At 33.8% G+C, this 26,548-nt stretch overlaps 1 protein-coding gene across 2 annotated transcripts; it reads left to right on the forward strand.

The window, feature by feature from the left end:
• The first annotated feature begins 2 nt into the window (after window positions 1-2).
• LOC128231211 (SEC14-like protein 2) lies at window positions 3-25,716 on the forward strand. 2 transcript variants are annotated; one of them, XM_052943720.1, is made up of 12 exons: window positions 3-147; window positions 5,345-5,414; window positions 5,826-5,869; window positions 6,804-6,960; window positions 7,391-7,485; window positions 8,223-8,298; window positions 13,045-13,125; window positions 13,399-13,482; window positions 13,771-13,877; window positions 14,601-14,737; window positions 15,743-15,909; window positions 16,118-25,716. In XM_052943720.1, the coding sequence occupies exons 1-12, from the start codon at window positions 94-96 to the stop codon at window positions 16,273-16,275; spliced, it is 1,230 nt and encodes a 409-aa protein (XP_052799680.1). In that variant the 5' UTR covers window positions 3-93; the 3' UTR covers window positions 16,276-25,716. The 2 variants fall into 2 exon arrangements, with proteins under 2 accessions (XP_052799680.1, XP_052799681.1); XM_052943721.1 differs by lacking the exon at window positions 8,223-8,298 and adding an exon at window positions 11,564-11,639.
• Window positions 25,717-26,548: the final 832 nt, after the last annotated feature.

A 26,548-nucleotide genomic window follows, 5' to 3' on the forward strand; every position in this document is an offset into this window, starting at 1 on the left:
GTTCAAAGGTTATGTTTAGGTTGACAGCACACGAAAACAAATAAATTATAGGATAATAAGCATTTACCTTTAAGAAATCTTCCTTAGGCTAAGATGAGCGGATACGTTGGTGATTTGTCACCGAAACAGGAAAATGCTTTGCAAGAGGTACCAATGAAAATTGTCATAGTAAAATGTTGACTGTCCACAACAGACGGCATTCTGCTATTTACTTCCTTTGATTTGAAGATGTACATGTATCATATGATAAATGGTGTGTGGAAAACGTTTTATCATTTTAGATGTATTGGTCCTTATTAACATTACATTGTTTTTAAACTTTCAATAAAAACAAATCAATGAGTGTTTGGCATTTGCTCCGGCGCGCTTGCCATATATAGTGATATACTCAATTAAGGCTGAGGAAGTGCTGTACATTAACGTAGAAGGGGTGGCTTGCATTTAGATACTGGCCGTAGATTGGTTCTCCATTGTTTTTAGTTTTGGTCAAAGGTGAACATCCCCTAGATTTACATAGGCTATAATAATTATTTTTACCCTCGGCAAATCTTCTAACACCTAAGAGGTGCTGATTTAACAAAAAGTTGTGATTAATTAATGGTACCAATATAACCATTTTTTTTCAACGCAAGTGGAGTGATTGATACTTTCAGCAGAACAATGGCTTTGATAGAAATTCTTGAGGAACATGACATCTTATTGACAATTTATTTCTTTTGTCTATTGGGACCGAATGAAACCTTGGACCTATAAATTTATATGTCTGCGATAAAACATCTTTTCTGAACTGATCAAAGAAATTTCTTGATTCAATTAGCAGGCATACTGATTACTCTTATTTACAGTAGGCTTTTATGATAGGATATGGGCCAAATAATTAATGTGGACATGTTGAGTTTAGCAGACATCTCCAATACCCATGGCTTTGAACCTGGTGAGTCTGGTAGAATTTTTTTTAATGTGGGGTTGGCGCTTGTCTTTAATTGTTATTTTTTGGAAACAAGATATAATTTATTGGGTAAGAAGAGGCAGGAAGGGTGTTGCAGAGTTGTCAATAAATTTTACCGCAATGAGACTGTGTGATTTCATCACTGTGTCATCTTTGCAGCACCAAGCAGGAATAAAATGGCATCTGTCTTGCTTTCTTAATAGCCATTGGCATTTCCTGTTGGTCCTGTTTTACAAAGCATGTTTTATTTTAATAATCCGTTTTTACAAATTTATGTTTTACGTTAATTTATGTACTGGAGCACCATTGCTGGTCCCCAAAACACAAATCATGTGCAAAACGTTTTGGTTTTGTCGAGGTCATTTATTCACACATTCCTGATGAAAGGAAATTTTAGATGTGAAAACCGATTATAATTTTTAATGCATGACCGCTATCACGTAACAAGGGCATTTTAGAAGATAATTGTGAGAAATAAATGATGAGAATTTAATTTTGAGAAATCTAAATGAGTAGTTAACATATATGAATAAAACCCTATCATAACAGTCCAACATCGGAATCTCCAAAAAGAATTCCTTATTGTCACTTGGCTTTGTAATATTGCAGATGAGAAAGAACTTACAAATTATAATGTAAATATTAATTTTGCTATTCATTCACTGTTTTGTTTTACTTTTTACATCTACAAATTTAGTATATGACAGTCTTTGAACATATGAGCGATTTCCAAACTGCAAAACATAAATAGTGCAGAAGTAAACAACCAGTATAACGGACTAAATGGAAACTTGGGTTGTTCAAGACATCAGGCCCTGGCTTCGTCAAATGATCTTAGTTTTACTGTAATAAAAAATAATTTTAAAGCGGCATAAAGAGAGGCCATTTGTACCCTTGAGACCCCTTACAGAGCTTCATGTTTCGATGAGAGTGTATAATTAAGCAATATTATAGTTAGTGGTTACTTTATTATGGCAATGAAATACTTTATTCCAAATGGTTCACTGCCATGACAAATGATCACATATACAAAGATAATTCATGTACATGATGAAATACGTTCTTCTGACACCACAAGTTCACGCACATTCCATTATTTGTTTCATTTGTTCTTCAACAATCATAACTGAAAACCTACTTGAAAAACATTAATCAAGAGCAGCTTATTGCTTTGATAAACATCAAAAAACATATGATATACCCATGAAGTGAATGAATTACATCTTGATGTTTTGGCTTAAAATTGGCTAGATTAGATAAAAACTTGCTTCACCCTGTCCTTTTCTGGTAGCACCTTTATGCTGTCATAGAGACCAGCATGGATACCCACCTGCCTTCATACAATTAAAATCCTTAGACTGTCAAAATTCCTTTTGTTTTGAAATAAAACTATTATTTGATTATAATTACTTACAAACTTTACATATTTGGCATTTGAAACCTACCGGTAGTATAATTTCAGTTGAACACAATTCCTAATGTTTTAATAATGTTCTAATTAATCTTCATCTGATACAATGTGCCCATATCTTTCTTAGGGCTTTTCTATCTTCATCAGCACCCTGTTCTTTTTTAAACCTAGCTAAACCCTATAGGATATCAAATGGAAAAAAGATAATCATCTTGTTAATGTATAATATATGATGAGGAAAATTATGGTATTTACAATATCCGTATATAGGCCTGTCAGCGCGGCTAAGTACCAGCGACATCATCAGTGAAAGGGGAGCGACTTACAAGAAAATAGGTGGTACTGCTGTACTGGTTGAATAACAGCATCCGGCCACTTTTTAATGTTTTTGTTAAATTTCCTTCTAATTCTTAAACAGACTTCATGAAAATTGGCACAAACTATATTTAGTACTTCACTCATGAAGGAGAAAACAAAACTTTATTTCAAAAACAAACAAAATTAATGGTAGCCAGGAAAATCAACTGTTCCTTTTCACAGTGCCTCAATATTTGCAACTTTTAAATTGCAACTTTTTTTTATTTTTTTTATTAAATAGTCAATAATTAATTAATGCTTATATAAACATAAAGGCTGACATGATCCTATAACAGTATTGATCAACTTTTTATTTTGCCACAGGCACACTACCAAATTTGTGCATAAACCTGGGGCCATGATTTAACGGTCTCAAGTACAGATTTACGTGGCAAAACTGCTTATTAACAATTCATTATATCTTTCTTTCTACTCGAGTGTATTGTTGATATAATTTGGTGAATTTTAAAATAATCTGAAAAAACCTCTGTCACTATCTATATATACCCGTACGCTGATTTTTCAGAGCACACTATTCCAATAGTTACATTTGAAATATGTTTTAAGCTAAGTTTACCGTACCTTAATCCATGTTCTGGCTAAACATGTACATACAATTAGTACATTTTTAGTGTTTTTGCAATTATTAAATCTTTCTTAGCCGTATCCATTGAAAATAAATATTAAATCTTCTGTAAACTAAGGAGCTTAAAGAGAATGTATTGATTCTCACTGTTTTGATAACTGTATTAAATCTGCTTTATCATTTACTCAATTAATGATTTTTTTGTAACAGATTTTAGATATTCATGCCTTAAAGCTGCACTCTCACAGATTGAACGTTTTGACAACTTTTTTTATTTTTAGCTCAACTATTCGAAGAATAAGGAGAGCTATCCTACTCACCCGGGCGTCGGCGTAACCACTTATGTTAAAGTTTGCGTACCACCTCATATATGTTCATTATAAGTCCATTGACATATGGCTTTGAAACTTTGCACACTTGTTCACCATCATGCCCCCAACCTATACACAGGAGGAGGTAACTCTATCAAGCATTTTGACAAAATTATGCCCCTTTTTCGTCTTAGAATTTATATTAAAGTTTGCGTACCACCTCAAATATTTTCAAAGTCCATTGACATCTGGCTTTGAAACTTTGCACACTTGTTCACCATCATGCCTCCAACCTGTACTCAGGAGGAGGTAACTCTATCAAGCATTTTGACAAAATTATGCCCCTTTTTCGACTTAGAATTTTCGTTAAAGTTTGTGTACCACCTCAAATATTATTCATTCAATTTATGTAAATATCTCAGCACATCATGTATTGCATTGAAATCTAATCTAACAGTGATCCATGAATGTTTCGCCAAGACTTTTTAATCCATACACCGAAAAGCGGCGGAATAGTCGAGCGCGCTGTCTCTGTGACAGCTCTTGTTTGTCTTGGAACTAGCCAATTTGGGAAAATCTATGGAAACCAGTAAAAAAAAGACTGCTGACAAAAAATCAGATTGCAGATTTTTATTTTCAAGTTCAAAAATTGATGTTTTATGCATTTTTCTTTAACAGTTAGTAACCATTTAAGCTATTTTATATGATACTTTTTAATGTAAAGGCCTTTCTTGATGTTCAGATGGAGACAATGTCAAATTAATAAAAAAATATATTCCTAACATGTAATGAGATTAATGAGATTAATGGCAATATAAATCAATTGCTAGATTTTCATCCAAAATATTTTTAAATTGGGGCGGGCAGTAACATTTGATCTTTTATTTTTTATTAAATGACTTTTTCACCATTGAATATGTGTTCATGCTTTTTCTTATTGCATAAGGGACCAATATACTAGTGTTTCAAGATAGAACTACGAAAACCATCATAAAAATTATCCTTTTTTACATGTGAATGTTAACATCGACACCGGCTGGTATGAATAAATGCTGTTCCTGGATAGTACCAGACGGATACCCAAGTACCTAAATACATACTACAGTTTAACACCTCTTTTTGAATCAATATAATTAAATGGGCAGCGGAAAAAGAGGGCGGAGACAGGAATGAAAATCTAGCAATTAATTTATAGTCACCTTTACATGTAAAAGCTACGGTATTCCTTATTGCTTTTATAATAATGTGAAGCATAATTAGTTTATTAAAGCATATACTTGTGAAAGGTCATTTTATCATATTTAGGATAAATTCATATAGATACTAAGATAGTGAACTTATGATATTATTTTTTATAAAGCCAGCGGAATATAGAGGATCCTTTGTAATTTAATAAAAGTGCTTTTCTGAGTCTTAACTTGGACTTGAGACTGCTCATAATAATTGGCCAGGATGATGTCTCTACTCCATCTGCTTTGACAACATGTAAACAAAGTGTTGTTATATACATGTATAAATGTTAACAGCAATCATACAAGGCTTTTTAGATGCTCACTGTTGGTATTGTTTAAAAATTTCATAAAGGTTTCGGAAGCGATCTAGAAGGGTTGGCCGAGATTCAGGTACCAGTTAGGTAATTGCCCAGTAAAGATCTGATTTTTTAAAGTTTTTTATAATAGCACTTATAATCCTGATACATATCTTACCAGTAATTGTTTGTTTTATTTCAGTTTCGGAAAGCAGTATCAGACAGTATCAAGCCAAAACATGATGACCATTACCTGCTTCGTTGGCTTAGAGGTGATTTAACCTTACAGTATATACATTTACATGACATTCAAGGCATTCCAATCATTGAAGGAAGGCATATCGAGGGCAATGGCCATGTAGGTTGCATATTGGAATCTTGATCACCAGATCCAGGGTTTGATTCCCACTTTGAGATTTGTCAGGGATAAGTTCTGGTTTTTATCTAGAAATGGTAAATGGCTCTTTATTACATGTACATATTTTGTTTTCAAAACTGTATTGATGCTTGTGGCTTTAAAAAAAATCTCTTTAGATTCATAACAAACATCCATAACAAACATTTTGGGTCTTATTTTTTATTAAAAATTGGTATTTAAATGTAGATAAGTGATAAACTCATCAAATGCCTTTGTAAATCATGTTTCTATTTTTTTTTTGATGATGTCTTTTTTATTTTCATAGCACGAGACTTCGATGTAAAGAAAGCTGAGAAGATGCATAGTGAGGTAATTACAACACTTGTTTTCTGAATACATACAGGTATTAATGTATTGCATTTATAAGATGACACTTTGACTAATGATTCGTGCGTATATTATAGAAATTGTTATGATAAAGTATGACTTATCCATTGAACAAATGAAGAAGTATCTTGCATTATTTTGATTGAGCAAAAGCTTAATCACCCCCTTCATGGGGTTCGTTTTGTCAGAAATTTCTCATGCCTACTGTTGCATAACGGTGAAATACATGTTATTTATTTTATCTTGTATAAAGGACTAATGTACCTTGTTAATGAGTTATAAAGTTATTTTAATAAGAAACGTTAATAGTTATAACAAGATAAAAACGATACATATTTTTCACCTGTCTGCTGCAGTGTAATAAGTTTTTTCTCTCTCTTATTTGAAAATTGAATTAATTGTTCATTTTTTGTATCTGCTATTTGGCATATTTCATTTCAACTTATGTCTTAAGATATTACTGATTTTAAGCTGAAGTAACGTATAAACAATTTGTGTTTTATCAGAAAGACACATTTTAACAGAAATTTTAATTAAGAAAAGAAATAACATTTCGTTCTGTCTTCAGAAAGTGTCAGTTTCCCTTTTCCTGTAATTGACGGACCACAAGGATCATGTCTGCATTACTGTTATCTAAACACAATTGTTTATGGCAGATGATCATTGGTGGAAGTCAATAATTTCGCAAGGTACCTCACAGACAAAAGCTCCACATATAAGTATTTTAGATTCACTTTGGATTCTACGCTCCATGGTGATCCAGATTTAAGAATCCAAGCGCCAGATATCAGGGTGTTAAAATGGCATTGAGGAGGCCATGTTTCAAATTCATATAAAAGTTAAAAAAAGGCCTGTCATAACATTTAGAGAATCAAATAAATATAACAATAACTGACATCTTGATTTTTACCTTCAGGCGCTGGAATGGCGGGCAGCTTTGGGAGCGGACACAATTCTGGAAACGTACCAAGAGATTCCAGTGATAGAGAAATACCGCACTGGTGGTGTGCTGGGTAGAGACAAGTCAGGCTGCCCCATCTACATTGATCCATATGGACTCATTGATATTAAAGGTTGGAAAAAAAAATTAAGTACAGCTAATCAAAGCTTTTTGAAAATTATGTTTTAGAGAACACCAGTGTTTCACTGTTGTAGAATATAAACATTTTAACTGTTCTACTAAGTATAGGGGTTTATTGCATATTAAGAGTGCAGGGTCTTTGAAGCCTGATTATAATGCACTGGACAATCATTTGCGTACATCAATGAAACCCAATACTATAATAATTCAACATTATGCTGGAAAAACAAATGTTAAACATATTTTAACATATGTTAAAAAAATCCCTTTTGTCTAATTCGACATTTGCTCAAAATAGTGCATTCTAGATCTATTGCAGGTGTACTTTGTAATGCTTGTAAGGCAAAGTTGTGTTAGCATAGCTTTGCACATTTGTAATAGCAGAAAAGTCATTAAAATGTAAAATAATGATATATTTTTAGGGTTGTTGCGGTCTGCTAAAAAGATTGATTTAATGCGAAAGTTTGTGCACGTTATGGAGACAGTGGACAAGATGTGTGAGGAGGAGTCAAAAAAGGTACACTTCTAGTTCTAGTGTAAAGATCAGGCTTGATCTTTGTACATTGGTAATATTTATTGTCCACATTGTAAAAAGAAGATTGGTGGCACTTGTCTGTTTTTCAAAGAAAAAAAATAGTATTGCCATAGAGTACTGATCAGTGTCTGCATCATTGGCATTGGTGTCAGCAAAATCATTAACCTTGGCCATATCTCAAAAACCTTTATGGTTAGAGATATTAACATGAAATTTGGTTAATAATGGTACACATTCTCCCTCAAGTCTGAAGCCATGCAGGAAACCAATATCTCTTGCTAATTTGTTAGTTGACCCACTGAAAGAATGATCGGGATTTAACCTTTGCTTGCAGTTAGTGTTTCAAGTCCTTTTTTTTCAAGGACACTGAAACTACCAAGGTGTTCAATGACAATGCACTTTTAAAGGACAGACATTGTTGTGACACTTCAATTATATCTTATACAGAAACCAATTTGTGTGATACTAATTACTGTTTGCATCGTGATGACAGGTCTGTCAAAGAACCACTTAAAGAGTTTCAGTAATTTGGAATAATCTATTGTATCTTGATGCATTGTAGCTACTAGTGGTTCTGAATTTGCCTTTTGCGGTCAACTTAATTAAAGATTATGGAAACATATATATGTATTTGAAAAAAAAATGTACACTTCCTCTGAATTATTGACAATTCTGCCCTGAAATCTAAGTGTTGTAGAAATCTTGTGAAATTTTTCTAGTGTGGCAGAAAAGTAAACGCCTTAACGGTGATATATGATTTATCTGGGGTTGGCTGGAATCACATATCGAAACCAGGTAAACACAGAACTGTCTTGCCCACCCTCGGGCCAGCACTGCACTCCGGCATGTGTGTTTGGTACACTAGTCATTGTTATTGATTTGCATAAGTGTAGAAGGGTAAAACGATGACATAGCTGCTTGATTTATTTGATATTATTTATTCTGGTATACGTTTCATAGCACGCTTTATGTCTGTACATGTAGTGCCTAAAAACCCACTAAGAAATCTAATATTTGACTTTTTTATTATGTTGCTTGTGTACCTTGTCAGACATATACATATAACGTCGTCTGGCATTGGTATCCGCAGCATCACAATTTCAAGTCTGCTCTCTTACTTGGGTATTTGTTATCCAATCTTTACCAAACTTGGTCACAATGTTTATTAGCATAATAGCTCAACTATTATCATTTTCACTGTAGTTATGTCCCTTGATTGGTAAAAAAGTTTTACCAAATTCACATTGTGATCTCTTTAACTTGAGCATTTCTTATCTAATCTTAACCAAACTTTATTACAACGTTAATGTATCTCAATTAAATTTGATCAATAAACAGATTGCTCAAATTACACTGAAGATATGGATTCATCAATATACGACCAAAGTCACTCTCATACTTGAAAAGTTCTCTCCAACCTTGACAACGTCATGGATAAAATTTCTTTAACGATTAGATCAGCAGTCAGAATGCACTGTTCACTCTTGAGTTATGGCCCTTGAACTGCCCAAATTTGCCCATGTCCACTTTTTAATAAACAGTCAGAATACATTTTCTTGCATACCGGACGTGTGTTTCCGGTCATGTGACCAGTGCTGGAAAACCCCATCTTACACCCCCCATGTAAGATGAGTCACGCACAACAACGTGCCACTTCTTATTTCTTTAATCGTATTAAAGGTTTATGAAAAGTATATTACAATAAAGCGGAATCAAAAATATAAGTATACAATACTTTTAATCAAAATTGAAAATAAATAATCGTAAAATGTGATTTTTAAAGGAACGATTTGACGTCGATAGTGATTTAAAATTACTGCGTTTTATGACGTCAGTACCCAACGTTGCACTCGCTTTTTGGTGAAATGTACAAAAGTGCGTTTTCTACGTCAATTTTTCCACAAATTCATAACTTTATGTATGCAAGAAAAAATATTAATCATGTTTTTCCGGTACCGATCGAAAAATCTGACCCTCCTGCACGCTTCGTGACCGGTTACTCGGCGATCCTCGTTACCTGCTTAGGCGTGTGCCCTAAGGTCGGATTTTTCTATCCGTACCGGAAACATATGATAGATACTTATAATCCATTCTAGAGTAATGACGCATGAATTAACACACCTTGACCAAGTTTAATTTGACCATCTTTACATAGATTGCAGTATATCTTTGAACTTCATCAAGTTCAATAGTGAAATATTGATTACTCCAGTAACTTAATTCCTACTTTTTAGTAAAGAAGCCACTCCATGCATAGGACATCAACATTTTCTGTGGAATTCTAGTTTTATTTAAAAAAATATTTTATTAAAACACAATGACTTGTGTACCACAAAGCACTATGCCAAATATGTTGTATTTATACATTAAGGTTCAGTTTAGTTAATCTTAAACATTTATGTTTAACATTAGGTTCTGAGTAAATATTCTAAACTGGAATATTTCAATCTAGCTTTTGCTTTGTGCTTGCTTATGTTTGCTGTCATTTGGGAAACTAATAAAAACATTAAGATAAGGGCATCCTTTGTTTTTGTCTTAACATTGTTAAAATAAATGAAACCACATATTTTTGGTGAAAAGTTATTGTATATTTAGGAAATTATGTTTCCCCAAATAAATGGGGAGACATTTTGTTTTGCTCCAGTTGTCTTTCTGTCTATCTGTCCGTCCATCGGCCGGCCATATGTCTATCTGTCCATCACAGATCATATCCACTCCATATCTCTTGAACAGCTTAGTTTTAAGAATTTTGAAATTACTGCCCACAATGTTTACCATATTGAGACAGTGTGCAGAGGGCATGATACAACCAGCTTCATGTAGGAACACGTCAAGGTCACACTTACAGGTCAAAGGTAATAAAACTAAAATCCTCTGCTCCATTTCTTATGAACCCCTTAAAGGATTTTGAAATTACTGCCCACAAATGTTCACCATATTGAGACACTCATGTGCATAGTGCATGTTACAACCAGCTTAATGTAGGTACACTGTCAAGGTCACACTTACATGTCAAAGGTAATAAGACTAAATTCTTTTCCGCTCCATTTCTTTTGAACCGCTTCAAGGATTTTGAAATAACTTTCCACAAATGTTTACCCTATTAAGGTGATTATCAGAGCGCATGTTACAAAAGGCTAGGTTTAAATTCAAGGTCACACTTAGGTCAAAGGTCGTATGACTAAGTTTCGTGTCCGCTTCGTATGTTTTGAACCACTTAAAAAAATAAAATAACGTACATTAAATGTTCACCATATTGAGATAATGTGCAATGGGCATGTTACAAACAACTTGGTTCAAGGTCAAGGTAACACTTAGACATCATAGGTCATATGACTATATTTAACATATTGCGGCGATGTGCATTGATTACAAAAACAACCTTCTAGTTTTTCTTTTAAAATAAGTTGAGGTCTTTCTGAGCTTGGTGTTATGGTGCATTAACATTCTTTTTTTTGCAATAAACTGAAACTTTTGAAACTATCAATATGAAACTTGGATCAGTTGTTCTCTATGAGATAACTCAATGTTTAGGAGGTCACATAATTCTGGCTCAAATACTTCTTTAGGTTTAGTCCTTGATCAGGAAAAAATCAATTAGCATAAACATTATCTTACGGTACTCTTGTTTATTTTTGCCTCTTGTCCATTTCATGCTTGATTATGATAGTACTGTACATTGTAAAGCATAAAACCATGTCACAATTTTGGTATTGAATAAAAGATTTTTTAACAAACTAAAGAAGATTTATGCTTTGCGAGTACATTTAAGCATGAATAGGGACTGCTTAATTGATTGTATATATAGTGTAGGTTATTATTTTTTTGTGAAGCTATGCGATAGTTTGGTTATACTTATTTTATTTTGTAGATGGCAACTACATGTAATTCATTAAATAGATTTTCTTTTTTCTTGAAAAAAAATGATTGCTTAAATGCCAATTTTCTTAATTATGTTATAATATTTGGTTTCAGATGTTGTTGGACTCAGCTGTTGAAACCTTTCATTTTAATTATAATATTTAAATGTAGCATTTTGTTTGTGTTTATCTTTTGACAGCAAGGAAAGCACATAGGAGAATTGACGATTATATATGATTTGAAAGGGTACAGCTTGCGACTCTTGGCACGTGAATGTATGTATAGCATAAACACTCACCGGCTTGCATGTTTAGTCTAGAAAGTACTAAAATTTGTGTACTATGTGTAAGTTTACTGATATTGCAGTGGTATAACAAAGTCACTAGATTTATGGTGACCAAATTTAGGGTTTTGTGTTTGTACCATGTTAAAGAAGTGTAGAAAATGTTGTTTGTTTTCTTAAGCCATTACACTGAAATTCCCTGTCAGATGGAAAAAGGTTTGGCAGCCTGTTGCTGGGGATTGTTCGAATTCTTGGAATTCCTTTTCACTATGGAATGTACAAGTGCCCTTATTTTCCATGAGTCATGTCCGACTCGTTGGTACAATGCAATACAATGTATTTTTTTATCTCTTCCATTATGTCTAAAACTAAAAAAGATTAAATCTTTTAACAAAGCAACATGTGGAGTTACTAATCTATCCTGTGGCACTCCTTTGATACTTCTACTTGATAATCATAGACAATCACGCAGCAATATGCTCAAACACCTAGGCCTTCAGCACCAAAATATCCTCTAGTCCCATAATAAATGTGGGCAATACAATGGCTGAAATGTTCATTGATCGACTTCTTGTTTACTACATGTACCCCAGTACAGGGCTTCTAAAAACCGACAATTTGCCGGTGTGGACCGATTTTGACCACGCCGGACCGATTTCAAAAACAGAAAATTGTTTAAAAATTGGTCTGAATTTTGTTTTTCTGTTTTCAATTCAAAACAGCTAAGTCAGTCAATATTGTAATACACAAACCTGGTTTGTCATTTACACCTCAATAAAAGAGACCACAACCATCAGGCCCGGTATATAAACAATAGTTTTAAAGCTCAATGAGGACTGATATTTTCAGATCATTCTTTCATTTTGCACTGAACATTTTTATTCCCTATGGCTTTGGCTTTGCACTTTCTTCCATTCTCACTTTTTGTACTTTATTGCGTGTCTGTAATATGTTAAACTATTATTTATTTATTTTTACTTTCTATCAATGTGTTTGCATTACCTGGTAAGTTTTAACATAGCTATATATTAGAGAGGAATACAAGTAATGATGAGTAATGATAAGTGATTCAATGAAATACTTCAATCTTTGAAAAATATTTCTAGCAACTACTTGTTCATAGAAAGGAATAAACAGAAACAATTAAAGTACTCCCTCTTCGTTGAGATTGTTGTTCAGGAAACTCCATTTAAATGCCTGTCTGCATTCTTCAATATTGAAAGAAGATGGTTTGAAAATAAGGCAATGCAATGAGTTCAATTTAAGTACTACAGTTTCAATTTGACAATCTTGTTGCTAAAATGAGAAACAAGCATCTTATACTGAATGTACATGTAGATATCCAGTTGGTCCCGTTCCCCTTTTTGTGCTAAGATTCTGATGTGCAACTGTTTTAGCGGCAGACATGTACCTAACCATTGTGGAGACTGCTGAAAGCAAGTACCCAGAGGTTCTCAAGAAAGTCTTTGTCATTAACAGTGAGTCTATGCTTTATAAACATTATCTCATATACAAACAAAATAGCTTATCAATCAGGCTTTTTTTGTATAATTTGTATCTTTGTAAGCTTACTTTTAATTTGTGAAAAATGAACAAAATCATACATGTAAACTTTACCCACTTATTTTTAATATGAATAGAGGCAATTTAGATCATATTCTTTTACTGTAGATAAACTGCGTATATGAATTATTAACAAGGCGCTTAATCATTCAAGTATACAACATAATATATGTTTTAACCTCTTTCAGGTCCAAAAATGTTTCCAGTGATTTGGTCAGTTGTGAGACCATTTCTACATGAAAACACCGCTAAAAAGGTTGCGGTGCTTGCAGGTAAATTGTCAAACTAGCAAACCATTTTATTAAAGCATGTCTTAAATGTTATTTCATTATGTATACAAGTTTATCAATTTTTAGGAAAAGTACAAAAATGTATTTCAGTTATTTGAATTGGTTCAGTGATTAACTATAGATGACATACCTTTATGATAATTTTAGAGTGTGTTATTGCTTAAACCTTTTAATCTTAAATCTTTCAATATTACTACTTTGATAGATGCATGACTTGGCAGTGGTATTTTGTTCAATGAGGGCTCATATGTAACTGGATTGTTTATTCAGGGAACTACCAGGAGGCCCTGTTGAAGGAGATAGATGCTGACCAGCTGCCCATGTGTTACGGTGGGACTCTCACGGACCCTGATGGTGACCCAAGATGTAGAACACATGTACACAGGCTTTGCTTAGTTATCATAATCGCTAGTTTTGCATAATAAAATGGCCATTTAAATTAGAGAATTGCAGACACATTTTTAGAAGTATTACCCAATGTCACCCTGTTAAAAACTGTAACTGTTCTACTCACTAGAATATTTCTCTAATTTTATGAGAGCATCATTTTATCTCAGTTAACTACACAAACGGTTTTATGGGTCTTTTAAAGGGACTATACACCCAAAAAAGTTTTTTTTCTGTTACGAATCTCAGGACAACTATTTAATGAAATATTATACTCTTTGATATCATAATTGTAAAAATATACCAAAATGTAAAAAAATATCGAGTCGGAGACCGGGTTCGAACCGTTGTTGCCAAAATTGCAGTCCAGTGTTGTATCCACTGTGCTACGAAGGCTTACCCTAAACAGTTGGAATATTTAAGCTATATACCTAACTTGGTAATATCATGTGATAACATCAACTAGGTAGGTAGGCATACCTAGTAATATTTTTTAATGGAAAAAAAAACTGCGAAAATAAATAAATTGTAAACTATGTGGTACTTCAGTTAGTAAGTTTCAATGTCTTATACACGTCGATACCAATTTTGTCAGTTTTTGACAATTTTCAGTTTTTTTTGCTATATCATCATACGGAGTACAGCCCCTTTAAATAACTGATGAAAAAAACACACCACCCAATTACTTGCTAACCAGACAATTTTACCCATAGATCAACCAGGGTGGTATAATCCCGAAGGAATATTACAACCAGGCAGTTCCCCACAGTGCAATGACGTGTACAACCATTGGCCGGGGATCCACCCTGCAGCTAGAATATGAGGTTCATAAACCAAATAGTGCTCTCAGGTATGGTCTAATGAATTGTTCTAAAATTGTGAATTAAGGCAAATGGCTGTCTAGATTCACCTCTGCCAAGCCTCAAGGTCCTAGACTGTTTACAGCCATGAACACCACTTGCGAATTGCAGCTTAAAAACTATTGACATAATTCACATCGTGAAAATGTGTGACAGATATCAGTTGTTTCTAGAGTCCAATCTTCGGAGCAGGCTTTTTTTTTTTTTTTTTTTTTTTTGAAAATAATGTCTATTAATCGGGACCATGTAAATATTCAATGATATTCTTATGCGCCTTGCAAACACACACTTCTCTGTAAAGTTTTCTCAATTCTACCAAAATTGCACTGTCCTGTTCATCTGTCTGTGCATCTATCTTGTCTTCTGCCTTAACTTTACCATACATAGTGCCATTTGGAAATTACCTGGCATAGATGTTAGACACACAAAGGTGACGTGTCATGCAGACCCATCTCTTACCCAAAGATCACAGTCATGCTTGATCATTATAAATTATATATATATATTATATATATATAATAATTATATAATAATTTATAATCATTTTGGAATGCTGCATAACTGCACATAGAGAAAAGGTGGTCATGACGGCTGTCATTTTTAATGTGGCACAATTCTTGTCATGTTGGAGACATAGGTCCTTATCTCTGGATGTGTCCCAGGTCCCTTACTCGTACTTCATCGCTCCTTTGCACTTGAGATCCTTCATGTATACTTAAAGTTTATGGGGTTATTTTCTAAATGTATGCATATTGGTAATTGCATAATTACTAATTGACCTTTCCATAATTTTTTTAATACCACATGGGGGCCATTCATCACTTACAGTGACAACTCTTGTTTTAACATTTAAAACTTTTCATTTCCAAGTCTGAGTCTGAAACTCAGAATGACAAACTCAGAATGAGATATTATTAAATATGGGTGTTCGGTTGATGTTGAATTATCAATTCTGCAGACCAAATTACATTTTTTCTGTTCCTGATTCAATTCAGGTATGAATTTCTTACTGAGGGTTATGATGTTGGATTCGGTGTGTTCCGGAAAAGTTCCCGAGAGCGGTTAAAGGCGGGAGATATGGAGACGGTGCTTCCTACACAGCGCAGCAACAGTCACCTGGTGCCTGAAGACGGGGCCGTTGAGTGTGACATTCCGGGAATCTGTACGTTCTCTGACATAGTTTGTTGTTGATATTATATATCAAAAATGTCAATGACAAGCCCTGTAAGGTTGATGAATTTTAAGCCTGTCATTTTAAAAAAAACTAAAATTGCTGTAATGGCCTTTGTTTTGTCAAGCGCAGACATATATAATATTTTTTGATTATGACTCTGGTCGACCATGTAAACTGTAATTGATTTTTTTTACAGATGTTGTTAGATTTGACAACACATACAGCTGGGCTCGCAGTAAGAAGCTTCACTACTTAATAGAAGTACTTGAGGTCTCGACCAGGAATAGCAGCAGCAGCAGTCTCAGTAACCAGGCAGAGGCAGCACCAACCCAGGAAGATATATGCCAGTCCTAGCCAAGCTCTCAACATGTAGATTAAAACCCCTATTGTTGTCATGAAAATATGGGAAATATTTTTGAATATCACTATAAATAAATGTTACCTACATTAACAAGTTTAAAAACATACAGTTAATCAGCGATTATATGTTTTAAAATGTATAACCAATTAATGTGCAATCAATTAATATACAATCAATTAATGTGTTTGAACTCATTTTGGAAATTCTTGTAACATTTTTGTCATTGCATTGATACAAGCACTATAGAATCACTTATGCACCTTTTTCACTTAGCTGGCAGGCACACCTAGGTGTTTTAGACAAAAAGGCCTGGGTCAGAGGTGTTCCAGTCATCAAAGAAAATCCAGAAAAATATGTTTTATAATTGGATGTCACACTTGATCTGTCAAATTCTCGGGAATAATGCACTGTCCTAATTCTGCTCAAAGCTCCCTCCCCCTCATAGAGACGCAAAACATTGACAGGTGCATTGTATGTAAAAAAAATGTTAAGTATATAATAATAATGAATGAGAATCTGTGATCTCTACCTTGTCAATGTGAAATTAAAGGTCAGTCAAAATCAAACCAGAATCTAAGAAAGTTGTGAAAGCCTAAAACAGGGTAAAACAATATTGTACAGGATGAGTAAAAGTGTACTTTGTTATAGTTTTGGTGCATATGAGCAATACATGACGGTAAGAAAATATGAAACATGTCAATCATAGGTAGCTGTATCGACCATTGGGATTGTGAATATAGTTCATATATAAATATAAATATAGATAAGAAAGAGCTCTCAATGATCATTTAAATGATATTTTAAAAGATTTAAGGTTTTATCAATTTTTATCTTATTTTGTTTTTATAGTAATTTATCAGTATATATGAACAGAAATGTCTCTTGGTGAAGTCTTTATACAAGGAGGGTATTATAAGAAGTGGCATCATAGGAACGTTATCTCTATAGCTTGTTTTTTGGCAGAATGTCTATTTGATTTGCTCAAAGTATTTCCCCTTTGCATCCACACTCACAATCCAGTCTCAAAATGTCTGCAAACTCCACTTTTGGTATACTGTTTTTACACTGGTATAAGACACATCCAACGGCACTGCACATCTCATAACAATGCCTGTGTAGACACAACCTGATGTGGTTATTCAACCCTAAGTCACAAAATGAGAGGTCTAAGATGTATGGTGGATTGTGCAACAGTTGGAGATTGTGCTGTTGCAAATTTTCTGTAACGAGTGCAAAGCAATACCAGGGTGCATTAGTATCTTCACACACTGCAGACCGGTACATTGGCGCTCTGTGGTGTAGTGGTCAATAACAGCAGAAAGAACATATCCCTATAAAAAAATGCCCTGTGACCGGACTGTGCTCAGGTTATGAGACTCTGGCTACAATCCTGTCATTATCAAAAAAAAGAGTGTACATGACCCACCTGAAACTTCTATGCCTAGCTATCAATGGAAGCTCATTATCTTCACCCAACCCTATTCTGTTATTTTCTTTGCTGACAGAAACAAAAAACAACAACTATGTATCATCACCCGTGACAATTGTGCTTATCCACAGAGAGTCCTTGTCTTCATATTTAGAGAGCAATGCCTATGTCTTTAATGTGTTCCAGTTTCTGTTCTGGGTTCAACTAGTGGGGTACCAATGTGAGCATACCTTGCATAATTTTTCTATTCCTTTAAAATCAAATACACCACTGATGAATTTATGCCTGATATGTTTCACTGTAAGAAAGGCATTTTGCTCTACTACAGATTTGACAGTACCAATGTCTTTGTCAAATCCCATGGGGAAAAGGATGGGCAGGGTCTCATCTTATAACGCCCTTCTTTAAACAAGGAAACGTATCTTAAAAAGCTATGTTGCCTTCAAAATTCATCAATTTGTGCATGCCGAAACATATATAAATTTCAAAAGGCTTCACATGTATGTGCATTAGGAAACTGTGATTTTGCAGCTATGTTGTCACAACTTATGAAACCCTCCTCATATAGCAATGCTGAGAATACAATGCTTAAGCACAAAAAAATATAGTATCAATATTTAAAATACTGTTGTTAAAGGTAGCCTGCAATTACCTTCATTGCCAGTAATCAAGTTCTATTTAGAAGTTCAGTTATTAGAAGAACTTTTGTGTGAGGTGTTTTTTGTCCAGAAGACAAGCTATTGGTACAATAATGTGGGAAAGACAGCCTTAATATTTTTTTATTTAGAAAAAAGTACTGGTGAACATGAATGAATGGCAAGATATGCATATTTGTTTACCAGTGATCAGTTTTATTATCTCATTTTATTTGTGCAGATTATTTTTACAGTCTCCCCTCCCCTTTAACACTTCTTCTCACCAAATTTTGCCTGTAGCAGAACTGGTAAACTACTAAAAAATAATTTATTTGGAACATGGATAAATGGCAATATGAAGTTGTGCAAGTGCAAGAGTTATAAGTAGAGAGCATTTTGTTGTAAAGTTGTCTCCCCTTGTTCATTTCTTAAAAGCAAATACTGTCCAGGGCTGGTATTTCTTAAAGCATTTAAGTCATTTCCTAACTTAGCGGTAAGTGATTTTCCTGAGTTATGTATCTCACTAGTCATATGATATATAACTTGATATAATCTAAAATACCTTATTCTCATTAATTGTTTGTAATATTCTAACCTTTTCTTTAAATTTGAATATGAACAATTTAGGAATTTGACTTAAGATACAAAATGACTGAATATGTTTTATAAATACTGGCCCTGGGCATTACTGTAAAGCTAAACAAATAAATACTGTTTTTTGCAAGAGAACACAAAGACTTGCCAGTGTCTTTACAACTTGCAGATTGTTTTGTTGTTAGATTAGTTTGTTGCCAGATTTAAGCCTTTCTGGCCATTTAATGAAGTTTGTGCTTATGCCCAACATGTATTACTTGATTTCCTTCAATTTGAAGTTTCACTTTAGTTATGTAAGGCACTTTAGGATGGTTGATAATATTTGTAATTGCTGCTTCTCTTATCCATACTAAAATTATCTTGTTTGAAGATTGCCAAAATTGAGCACTGTCATGTTCGGACACTGTGCTGGTATTCCCTCACTATTAAGGTAGTTCACCAAAAACTTGTTCATCAAGGTATTGTATTATGCATACTTATACTGCAGTTTGGACAAAAACGAAATAACGATACTATAAGAACAAATATGAAATATGATCCAACTGGTTCAGAAGAGTATTGCGCTCTTTTTAAGTATTTACCCTACTTCTGACTACCGGGTATCTATATTTTTGTAATGCCAACTGCTCCATGTTAGCTGTGAGTGAATATATGACACAGTTTATGCATGTTCAGGTAGCATCTTTTTATCATGTTACAGTCATCTAAAGTTCACGTAACATTATAGGGATATACATTATATAGGAGACAAAATTTGTATGGTGAATGCTTTTTTCATGTGTCATTGTATGCACTCTTACTCCCAAATAAGATTTACCACAAGTTTAATTTGATATAAAGTTGCACAAAACAAGAGTTTCTCTACCTTATGAGACAATAGTAGATAACAGTAAATCTTTTAGCATTCACTAATCATTTAATATTTTTAGGATTTTAGCTAATAAATATATAGCATGGTAAAAACATGGTTACAATCTTATTATCAGTAATTAATATTTTCCATAAATGCATTATTTAGTAAGTAGTAAAAGGTTTATCACTCAAAATCTATGTTTTTTATGGATGTGTATGTATTGATTTTGAATAAGAGTGTCAGGTTACAGTCATTAAAAGTTCAGTAACATTATTGGGATATACATTAAAGAGGAGACTACAGTTGTATGGTAAATGCATTTTCCATGTGTCATTGTATGTTAATTATATCAGTATATTTGTGAAAAGTTAGGTCAGTGTGTCGGAGGTTTTTTTGTTTACGATGTTACTGGTACACATTCATTATGTTCCAATTGTGAGTATTCAAGTTCTCTTGTACTTGCGTTTCAGTTTTGTTTTTATAGTTACATTATAAGGGCGTTGCAAAACATTTGATAGTGTCCTATACTTAAATAATCATTCTGTTTGTCCATCCATCCATCCACATTTGTTATGTCTTTGTTTTTTAACAACTTTTAAACCATTGAAGAATTCAATTTCAAACTTCATACAATAGATCACAGTAACATTACCATCTTTTTATGACAAGTACCGGTAACATAAGTCTATCATTAATATTGTTTGATTAATAGCCCTTTGTAAATTTTAATATTCAAACGTAACAAATGAATTCACTTTTTATTACAACCGCAAAACTTTTCAAAGAAATTGAATTTGACTAGAAGCATCAAAATATTATATAAGGAATGTTTGTGTAACACCGAAACCATAACTCCTTGACTTATTGCTGTCTCTGTCAAAGATGCAGTCAGCCTTATAACATCCTGTGATGTCTCTAGTTTATGTTTTACTTAGCTCATAGTTGGCTCATCAGTCAACTAATGTCAACATTTACCTTGTGAACACTCTAGGTTAGAATCAACATTTTAGGCTATCCAATCTTTTTGAAACTTTGTCAGAATGTGAAGGCCAATAGAATTTAAATGAATGTTTTTTACTGGGTCAAATTTTCGGAAATTCTTTGAAAAATCCAGAGGCCAAATTTTCTTCCTGTTATTGTCAAGGTAAAACACTTGATAAAATGTATGATAAAACTTAAACACCCCTGAGGCTACAATATTATCTAACTAGTCTTCACAAATTTTGGTCAGAAAGTGGGTGAAGTTCAATAGTAGAAATGTGGAGTAAAAAGTCACTAGGTCGTTTGTTTTTATTTAATTCAGAAGCAATAATTATTGAATTATGGGTAATGTCTAGTTATGTACAGTTTATTTGCTTTATATTTGCTTTATGAAAACAAAATTACGAACAATTTTTCTACCTAATCTTTATGTTACTAGATAAAATTGAATGTCTATATAACAAGGTCAAGGTCAATTATAGGCCAAGTAGGGCAAAAGGTAGGTCATTCGGTCAATTATTTGAGAGAAAAAAAATAATTAAACTGACCATAGGCCACATTTTTCTGAATAAAACTTTATGAAACTTTGTCAGAATGATTGTCCGACTTAAAATTAGCCTACGAAAAATGAAAATGGGTTAATTCTTGGTAAGAAAAAGGTCAAAAGATCAAATGTTTGAACATTTTTGTTAACACGAGGTCATATTTTCTTCCCAGAGCTAGTTTTAAGTTATTTTGACAGCTTGTTTTCTTATTCAAATATATGGTACTCTGGTAAGTGATATAGCACTTTCATGGCCCACCTGTTGTTTTACTCAGGATATTGTCTAGTACAATATCTTTGTTAATTGTTATTGGATATGCTTAGCTATTGTAGTATTTAGTATTTTTATTTCAATTAAAAACTATCATCGCTGTAGTGCACAAACAATGCAACAGTACCATACTTGTTCAATTTAGCGTGTATGTTTAATTGTTTACATATTTTCTTTTTGTTAAAGTAAGCATGTATGTTTAATTGTTCACATATTTTCTTTTTGTTAAAGTAAGCATGTATGTTTAATTGTTCACATATTTTCTTTTTGTTAAAGTAAGCATGTATGTTTAATATTGTTCACATATTTTCTTTTTGTTAAAGTAAGCATGTATGTTTAATTGTTCACATATTTTCTTTTTGTTAAAGTAAGCATGTATGTTATAATTGTTCACTTATTTTCTTTACTACATTTGTACATGGAAATAATAAAAACTTTGTGTTTGGGTAGAATGTGAAATGAAATTTGAAAGAATGTTTTATATAAAAAAAGCATGTTGCCTGAGACAATACACACATGTAAGCAAGGCCCTTACATCTGCTTTTATAATTTTCATGTACCACTCCACTCTTTCACCTTAAAAAACACAATAGACAACCTTGGGCCTAGTGATAAATCTTAATAATTCATTACAACAATTTTGAATTATTTTCATTGTTTACCCAATCATGTATGACTACCATTATACAGTTGTATTTCTATTCTTCACACTGGATTTATGTGTATTTTCACCTCCATGCAGGTGGTTTTGTTGAAGTCCCCATTTACAGATAGTTATAGAATTCATATTTTTTATATATACACAAGAATTTTTATACCAATTCCATATACATTAAGAATCACATATTTTTTCTTCATTATACCCCCACAAACGAAGTTTGAGTGGGTATATAGGAGTGAGCTTGTCGGTCAGTCGGTCTGTCGGTCAGTCGGTCTGTCGGTTTTCATGGTTTCTGGACGATAACTCATGAAAGGCTAGACAGATTTGAAAACTGTTTGGTACACGGGTGTAACATCAGAAGATACAGGTCAAGTTCGATATTGGGGCTGGTGGGGCCAAGGTCAAGGTCACTGTTACTAAAAATAGAAAAACGGTTTCCGGACGATAACTCATGAAAGGCTTGACAGATTTGGAGAATTTTTTGGTACACAGGTGTAACATCAGAAGATACAGATCAAGTTCGATATTGGGGCTGGTTGGGCCAAGGTCAAGGTCACTGTTACTAAAAAAAGAGAAACGGTTTCCGGTCAATAACTCATGAAAGGCTTGACAGATTTGAAATTTTTTTGGTACACAGGTGTAACATCAGAAGATACAGGTCAAGTTCGATATTGGGGCTGGTTGGGCCAAGGTCAAGGTCACTGTTACTAAAAAAAGAAAAATGGTTTCCGGACGATAACTCATGAAAGGCTAGACGGATTTGAACAATTTTTGGTACACAGGTGTAACATCAGAAGATACAGATCAAGTTAGTGAACTTGTCGGTCGGTCGGTCTGTTGGTCAGTCGGTTTTCATGGTTTCCGGACGATAACTCATGAAAGGCTTGACAGATTTAAAAAAAAATTGGTACACAGGTGTAACATCAGAAGATACAGGTCAAGTTCGATATTGGGGCTGGTGGGGCCAAGGTCAAGGTCACTGTTACTAAAAATAGAAAAACGGTTTCCGGACGATAACTCATGAAAGGCTTGACAGATTTGAAAAAATTTTGGTACACAGGTGTAACATCAGAAGATACAGGTCAAGTTTGATATTGGGGCTGGTGGGGCCAAGGGCAAGGTCACTGTTACTAAAAAAAGAAAAACGGTTTCGGGATGATAACTCATGAAAGGCTAAACAGATTTGAACAATTTTTGGTACACAGGTGTAACATCAGAAGATAAGATCAATTTCGATATTGGGGCTAGTGGGGTCAAGGTCACTGTTACTAAAAATAGAAAAATGGTTTCCAGAAGATAACTCATGAAAGGCTTGACAGATTTGAATTTTTTTTGGTACACAGGTGTAACATCAGAAGATACAGGTTAAGTTCAATAGATCCTTCAAAAACTTAATGAGCAAATATTTACCTTTAAAGTAATTGACACTTGGAAAGATGAACAAACAAAACAAATCCGGCATGCTTCATTTGAACCAGATGCCAGTAGAATACCAGCAGAACTTAAGTATGGCATAGTTGCCACAGTAGTGCTTACTACTAATATTGACCTGTCAGATGGACTTGTTAATTCGGCTACAGGAACAGTCCCGGGATTTATTCCCAGGTGGATAAGGATGCATTCAAGCCCAAATATGTACTTGTAAAATTTGATGATGATCGTGTTGGAAGAAAAGCTCGTGAATGCTCTAGATGTCTTATTTCGGAAGAGATCAGCTAGAGCATCAGCTAGTTTTTCTTGTCAGCAGTGTAACTTCTAAATTACTCAACAGATTTAAATAAAACAATACATGCATGATAAAAGAAGATGCAGTGTGCAGTAACCTTGGAGTTATGGCCTCTTTTCAAAGGAATGGTTTGCCATTCCTGTGTCCAGGGGCATTTGGGGGTATTCGTCACTCCTGTGACAGCTCTAGTTATGTTAACGTTAAAGGAACATGTGATATATCGTTTAACTGCTGCAATGTCAGTATAATTATTATTTACATGTATATGAACTTGTTTGTCATTTATGATTTAAAGTTATTGTTATCCATTTCAATGTGTTTGCTGTTGCCTAGAATGTAAATGATAACTTTTGAATAAAATGTTATCAGTCAATTTTGTATGTTAATATTTATTTGATTAACTTCAAATTTCAGCCTTGTCTTTAAATGTTTTTATTTCATTTTTTTTTGCAATGTGAAAGATGGCTTAAACATCCAAGTATTTATAAACATTATACATATTGACTTGGTTTGTTCCTTTGCTTAAAATAGTGAAAAAAATAATTGAATTTAGTGTTTTATTAGACGATATTAAAATATATGACAAATACATGTTTTGAACGCCTGACTGGTTTATCAACTGACGGTGGTGGACAGCGGTCAATTTGGACTGCGACCAAGCAGACGGATTTGCTTTTTGAACGGTCACTGACCTGCTTGAGCACGGCCAGCAGACGGGTAAAGTAAATCCCTGGTGGAATGTTGAAATTGTCAACTCATCTCTACTTTTAAGGTTAAACATTTAAAAAAGTAGCCTAATTTCACCTTCCGCAATAAATGGAGATAAAAGATATGTCCGTCACCCTTGAATCATTTGTTCAAATTTTGAAGATGTTCGTACCAGTAACCGACTTTTGTTAACACCCCTGTGCAGTGTATACTTTTGTCTAGAAGTCATTTTATCATTGTGTTATAAAATTACATGAAGCAAAATGTGTGTTTCATATTAACAAAGAATATGCATGTTTGCAATTGTTAACGTTGGCGCGATCCGTGATGTACGGTTCTTAATAAGTCATACAGGCTGGGCTGATTTCATTATCCTCTGGTATGGCAAACATCATAAAATTATAGAAACAGCTGAAGCCATAAACATTATTTACGGTAGACTTCCATAAATGTGACTATTATTTTTGCTGGCGGGGGTCACTCGATGGCCATATCAATAAACGTTGATCAGTGAATTTGGTGAGATAGAAAGTTTTTATATATAAATACCGGATATTTTAAAATATCTTCTAAAGTTCTGATTATTATATTTAAACTTGAAAAGGCGAGTTTAATTTACATGAATGTAATACTGTTTGGGAGCTATGGAGTTCATGTAAACTGTGCCGGAACGTGATCAATACCGGATTTACATTTACATATGGGGTAACATGATGAGAATTAATGCCACCTGGCCTTATATGGCTCTCTGAAATATTGTATTACAAAACATTTATTGAGATTGTCCAAGGTTTCGTAATAGATTGTTATGCTTACCCCATCTGAACATGGCGTTAAACCCGAGATGACTTGAACTTGAATTCACCCTCATTTCATTGTCTGGACAAAACAGTGTCTGGCTTAAAGCGACAGTGTCAAAATGAAATACTCCGCTTCAACATAAATCCCACTAAACACGTTTAACACTGAACGAAACAATCTGGAACATTTAAAACAACAGCAACAAAGATTCAGAAAGGTAGACACATAACACGTGATTTAGGCATTGAGGTGACATACTTAGTAACTCGTTTAAACGACTTACGTATTCTTTTAAAACAAGTTACTTAGTCGTTTTAACTAGATAACGTTAGTCGTTTGAACAAGATAACGTAAGGCGTTTTAACGAGATAACGTAAGTCGTTTTAACGAGATTGCGTAAGCCGTTTTAACGAGATAACGTAAGTCGTTTTAACGAGATAGCGTAAGTCGTTTTAACGAGATAACGTAAGTCGTTTTAACGAGATAGCGTAAGTCGTTTTAACGAGATAGTGTAAGTCGTTTTAACGACATAACGTCAGTCGTTTTAACGAGATAGCGTAAGTCGTTTTAACGAGATAGAGTAAGTCGTTTTAACGAGATAGCGTAAGTCGTTTTAACGAAATAGTGTAAGTCGTTTTAACGAGATAACGTCAGTCGTTTTAACGAGATAACGTCAGTCGTTTTAACGAGATAGCGTAAGTCGTTTTAACGAGATAGCGTAAGTCGTTTTAACGAGATAGCGTAAGTCGTTTTAACGAGAAAGTGTAAGTCGTTTTAACGAGATAACGTCAGTCGTTTTAACGAGATAACGTCAGTCGTTTTAACGAGATAACGTCAGTCGTTTCAACGAGATAGCGTAAGTCGTTTTAACGAGATAGCGTAAGTCGTTTTAACGAGATAGCGTAAGTCGTTTTAACGAGATAGCGTAAGTCGTTTTAACGAGATAGCGTAAGTCGTTTTAACGAGATAGCGTAAGTCGTTTCAACGAGATAACGTCAGTCGTTTCAACGAGATAACGTAGATCGTTTTAACGAAATTCGTTTTAGCGAAATAACGTATGTCG

This window comes from Mya arenaria, chromosome 4 (assembly GCF_026914265.1).
Source record: "Mya arenaria isolate MELC-2E11 chromosome 4, ASM2691426v1".
Taxonomy (NCBI): domain Eukaryota; kingdom Metazoa; phylum Mollusca; class Bivalvia; order Myida; family Myidae; genus Mya; species Mya arenaria.